Below are 5263 nucleotides of genomic sequence, written 5' to 3'. Positions count from 1 at the left end.
CCTGAAAGCCGAGTCACCTGCAGGCTGCTACCTGCTGAATAATAGAGGAGCTGACAGCCAGCCGGGGAGAAACGTGATCCTGGGAGCCAGCCGGAGAAGACATCCGAGCTCCCAGCAGCTGCGATGAGCCTTCCTCCCCGCTGCTCCGGGGTGCCTGGAGGTCTCTGTCCATCCTGGGTGCCTGGGCAGCAGGTGCCCACTGCAGGGGCACGAGCTCAGGGCTCGGAGGATGATGTGAGCTGCAGCAGGCACCCGGCGAGGCAGAGCTCAAGGGCAGAGCTAGGTTTCCCTGGGAGGTGAGGCAGAAGGAGCCTGCCTGCAGCCAAGTGCCCGCACCCTGGGTCCGGCAGCGCAGCCCCATGTCCAGAGGAGGGGAGATGGTGTATATCCCGGATGACTCCGACTTCAGCTCCTTCAGGGATCAGTGTGAGAGCCTGGAGGGCTGGCACTGTCGGTATAACAAGGCTGGTGTGACCGTGTGGAGTCAGGGCCAGGAGGAAAGCTGCAATGTGCAGAAAATCAAGGTAAGCAAACTCCTGCAGCTGCGGAACCACAGCCCTTCCTTACCCCAGCTGCACCCGAGGGTCCCTGGGGTGCTGGCCCATCCTGGGGATGCAACAGCACCCTGGTGCAGCCTGCCTGGGGGTGTTCCTGCCCTGATGCTTCCTGCCCTGTGGCTTTAGCCTCTCGACCTGCAGGGATGCCGCTGCAGCATCCTACCATGCACGCATGTGGGTTCACATTGCGGCTGCCCTTGATCCAGACACAGGAGGGAAGGCCCCAGGATCGATTACGTTATAGAGATGGCCTTGCTGGGAGCCCCTGAGCATGAGACAGGCTGGCGGGATGCCTCCCTGCTGCCTCTCCCCCAGCCACACCAACCTGGGGCACATCCCTGGCATCCTGCACTGGGGGAGCATCTTGGAAAGTTTAAGAGCCCCCATGTGCTGTCTTAGGGTGTATGTTGCTTGCCAGGGGCTGGATCATAGAATCAGAATAGTTTGAGTTGGAAGGGACCTTAAAGCTCATCCAGTTCCAACCCCCTGCCATGGACAGGGACACCTTCCACTAGAGCAGGTTGCTCCAAGCCCGTGTCCAACCTGGCCTTGAACACTGCCAGGGATGGGGCAGCCACAGCTTCTCTGGGCACCCTGTGCCAGCGCCTCAGCACCCTCATTGTAAACAATTCTTTCCTCACCTCCAGAATGGATCTGGGATGAGGTTCAACCATCCCTCAGGTTGTCACACCTTACTGCTCCTCTACATGGCACCAGTGACAGTGGCAAGCGACTCTGAGTACATCAAGACTGGTTACAGGGTGCTGGGGGCAAGGGAGCCCCATTACAGGGTAAGCCTTGGGTGTGATCATCCTGTGAGTCAATGCTTGGCTCCATGACTGGTGTCACAGGCAAGGCTGTGGCTTTTCTGGCCAGCAAGGCTCAAGGCTGCTGAGCATTGGTGGGTTCTGCCCAAGCAAGTAGGACAGGAGCATCTTACCTATGCAACAGACAGCTTGATAAAGAGAGATGTCAAGTGGTAGTGTCAGGGAAGGGTTACTATGACCTGAAGAGCATGGGGAGGTGGTGGGGGTGTCTGGGGTACACTATGCTGGAAAAGACTCTTGCACCTCTCTCCTGGACACAGAGTAACTGCCAGCCCATCTCGTGTGCCTGCAGCTCAGCAGGCACAAGGTGGAGCTGGGCACACGATGATTGCAGTGCTGCCATGGATGGAGGCCCTTCAGGGCAGGGTGAGGAGGAGGAGCAGCACTCCTTACAGAGTTGTAGCTGCAATACATGCTGCCTTGCTGCTGTGAGCCAGGGCAGAGCTTTTGGGCTAGGATCAGGGAGTGCTTAAGCCAGTTGAGCATGCACAAGTTCACAGGACCAGGCAGGATGCACCCGGGGTGCTGAGGGGTCTGGTCAATGTCTCTTTGAAAAGTCCTGGTGACTGCAGGAGGTCCCTGATAACTGGGAAGAGACAAATGTCACATCCACCTTCCAGAAGGGCAAGAAGAATGCTCCAGGGCACTACAGGCCTGGTGTGTCCATCCCTGGGAACGGGAAGGAGAAGATTCTTCTGGAAGCCATATCCTGAAGGACAAGGGCAATGCTAACAGTAGCAGGGACCTACCAAGGGCAAATCATGGTAGATCAGCCTGATTGCCTCCTTCACTGAGAGGGTTGGCTGGCTGGCTGGGTGTGGGGAGAACAGTGAAAGCCCTGTACTTTGACTTTAGTAAAATCTTTGGCAGGGTTTCCCATAGTCTCCTCATCACCACATTAATGAGATCTGGACTGGAGAAGCAGATGATGATAACATGGGTGGAAAACCAGCTCAGTGCCAGGCTTACAGCTTGGTGGTCAGCAGTGCAGGGTCTGGATGGCAGTCAGTTGCTGGATCCCACCCTGTTACTGGGATGATGGGATTGAGTGCCCCATCAGCAAGTCTGCAGTGTGTGCAGGACTGAAGCGTGGAGAGCACTTCACGTGCTGGAGACAAAGCTGCTCCTGGACGGGCTGACAGGAACCTCATGAAGTCCAGCCAAGGTCAAACATGCCCAGCCCAGCAGAGGGGGTGCAGTTATACCCCCTCTTTTGCCACCACCAAGCCCCATAGAGAGGCAGGTTTGGGGTGTCTGAGCACCATCACCCTGGTTCCTTGCAAGGAATACCTCCTTGAGGTGTTTTTTCACTGCTCTGGAGAGAACCTGGGCATGGTTAAGGGGTTTGGGACCCTTCCCAAAGCGCAGAATGGAGGATGCCACCCATAAGCTGAGCTGCGCATGCTGAGGCCTGGGGGTCAGAGGAGGGGGCTGGGTGCTCCCACAATCTCCTCCCTGGTGCCCCAGGGGCTGCAGCACATCTCCAAGCCTGTCCTGGGCACGAGTCCAGCACATGGGGCAGAAACCGTCACCGGGGCCATCGGGGAACGCTTGCCTGAGATTGATGGGACCTGCCACGCTCAGAGGGGCATCTCCAGTTACCCGTCAGTGCTGAGCACCTCATCAAAGATGCAAGGCCTCTAACGAGGAGCAGATGACATCTCCCTCCTCCCAGCACCGAGTGGCCAGCTCATCAATAATGCACTTGCTGCCAGGTCGGGCAGCTCCACGGCTCCAGTTACAGCCGGGGCCCCACCAACCCTCCTGGGCTGGACCCCACACCAAAACCACTGTGCCAGGGCAGGAGCATCCCTGTGCTTGAGCAGGTTTGGGTTCGGGGTGCCCATGCAGCTGAGCCTGGACCACCAGGGAGTTCCGTTTGAGGACAGAGGGTCCTTCTACCCCCTGGGTACCCTCTGGCTACCCTGGGCTGTCCTGAAGCTGGGACATGCCCTGCACCGTGTGTGTGCAGAGCATCCTCCATGGCGCACGTGTACATGGGTTTACAGCAGCACAGGGACATGCCACCGCACACAGGAACAGCCTGAAGTCCTCATCCCCAGATAGGCACTGCTCTGTGCTCTGGGGTGGGTGCTTCCCCCCCTGCCTCACTGCCTGTCACCCCCCAGACTCGCATCTCCTGCAAGGACGTCCCTGCCGAGACGCTCTATGACGTGCTGCACGACACCGACTACCGCAAGAAATGGGACTCGAACATGATCGAGACCTATGACATTGGGCGCCTGACGGTGAACGCTGATGTGGGATACTACTCCTGTGAGCAGCCCCTAGGGACCCCCTCCCTGACCCCACAGCACTGTGCATGGCTATGGCGCCACGAGGTGCAATGAGCTGGGATGTAACAGGGTCTATCTGCAGGGAAATGCCCGAGCCCACTGAAGAACAGGGATTTCGTCACCCTGCGCTCCTGGCTGCCTCTGGGCAATGACTACATGATCATCAACTACAGCGTCAAGCACCCGGTGAGCCCCAGCCCTGGCAGGGTGCTGGTGCCTGCAGGCACAGGCAGGGCTGGGCAGCAGCTGGGGCAGGCTCTGAGGTGCACGGGGTCTCTCTGCAGAAGTATCCCCCCCGGAAGGATTTCGTGAGAGCTGTGTCTCTGCAGACAGGTTACCTCATCAAAGCGAACGGCGCCGGTGCCTGCGTCCTATATTATCTCACCCAGGTGGACCCTCGTGGTGAGTGCCTGCAGGAGGGGGGTGCAGCATGCCCCCATTGCACCCCCAGAGCTCACCCACTGTGGGTCTCCATCACCAAAGGGAAGCGGGGACAACCAAGGGAAGAAGGGGACGCACTCCCGGGGCACAGCATGGGGCAGGAGCCGTCAGTGCTGGGTGGATGCTCAGTCTTGCACAGGGCACTGCCTCCTCTGGGGCTTTGGGCCCAGATCGCCTGAGTGATGGGGCTTTGTGCTCTTGCAGGGTCGCTGCCAAAGTGGGTGGTGAACCGTGTCTCCCAGTTTGTGGCACCAAAGGTAAGCAGGATGCGTGGCCGGTGGTGGGATGCAAGGGTATCAGGGGTGAGCTACCCTGAAGTAGCCCCTAGGTTAGGGGCAGGATGGATGCTGGGTGACCCAGGCCTCACAGGATGGGTGCTAGGTGACCCAGGGCTTGCAGGTTTGTGTGGTCCAAGCCACCACTAAGCCCCCATCCCCTCCAAGCACCCCCAAATAGCAAGCAATGGGGCAGCTGGGAGCAGTGCCCACAGGCCGGGTTGCTCCATCCCCACTGGGGACCTGGGGCACTGTGACGGTCTGATCCCACTCTGCCCACAGGCGATGAAGAAGATCTACAAGGCTGGGCTGAAGTACCCAGAGTGGAAACGCAAGCACGACCCCGGGTACAAGCCCTGGGTGTACCCAGAGCAGAACACGCTGCCCAGCGTCAGCCTGGCCGAGCTCTCGGTGCAGCACGCAGACTCTCTGGAGAACATCGACGAGACCGGGCTGCCCGAGGACCACCTGAGCACCAGTGACCATGAGGCCTGAGCCCTCATCTCGTAGGGGGACCCCCTTGTGACTGAGGCTTGGCAGCCAGGGGGGCACGGGTGGGAATTTGGCTCCCTGCACCCCAATAATCATGTCTGCTCCCCAACTCCTTCATCATAGACCCCCTTAGCAGTGCAGCAAGGTACTGCCCCATGGGAAATGATGTCCCCATGCAGGATATAGAGCTGGAAGTGGGAGCGGGTGCCCCAAGGAGAGGCTGGGCAGACAGAAGGGGAACCCTTCATGGGGTGGGTAGGAGCTTTCCTGGCACCAGGATATCCCTTTGCCACTGTAAGACCTTCTAGGGGTGTCCCCCAAAGGTCCAGAAGTAGGGGGATCTATGGGGGTCCTGCCCAGGCTTTGCAGCAGCA

At 59.2% G+C, this 5263-nt stretch overlaps 1 protein-coding gene across 1 annotated transcript; it reads left to right on the top strand.

Annotated features, from left to right (window-relative positions):
* Positions 1–359: 359 nt before the first annotated feature.
* On the top strand, positions 360–4892 carry STARD10 (StAR-related lipid transfer (START) domain containing 10). The gene is made up of 6 exons (XM_010021026.1): positions 360–524; positions 3514–3661; positions 3764–3867; positions 3966–4083; positions 4327–4379; positions 4680–4892. Exons 1-6 carry the CDS (start codon positions 360–362, stop codon positions 4890–4892), a joined length of 801 nt encoding a protein of 266 aa, XP_010019328.1.
* Positions 4893–5263: the final 371 nt, after the last annotated feature.

The sequence above is a fragment of the Nestor notabilis genome, unplaced genomic scaffold, assembly GCF_000696875.1.
Source record: "Nestor notabilis isolate BGI_N333 unplaced genomic scaffold, ASM69687v1 scaffold19068, whole genome shotgun sequence".
Classification (NCBI taxonomy): Eukaryota; Metazoa; Chordata; class Aves; order Psittaciformes; family Psittacidae; genus Nestor; species Nestor notabilis.
This window is presented reverse-complemented; position numbering and strand designations above follow the sequence as displayed.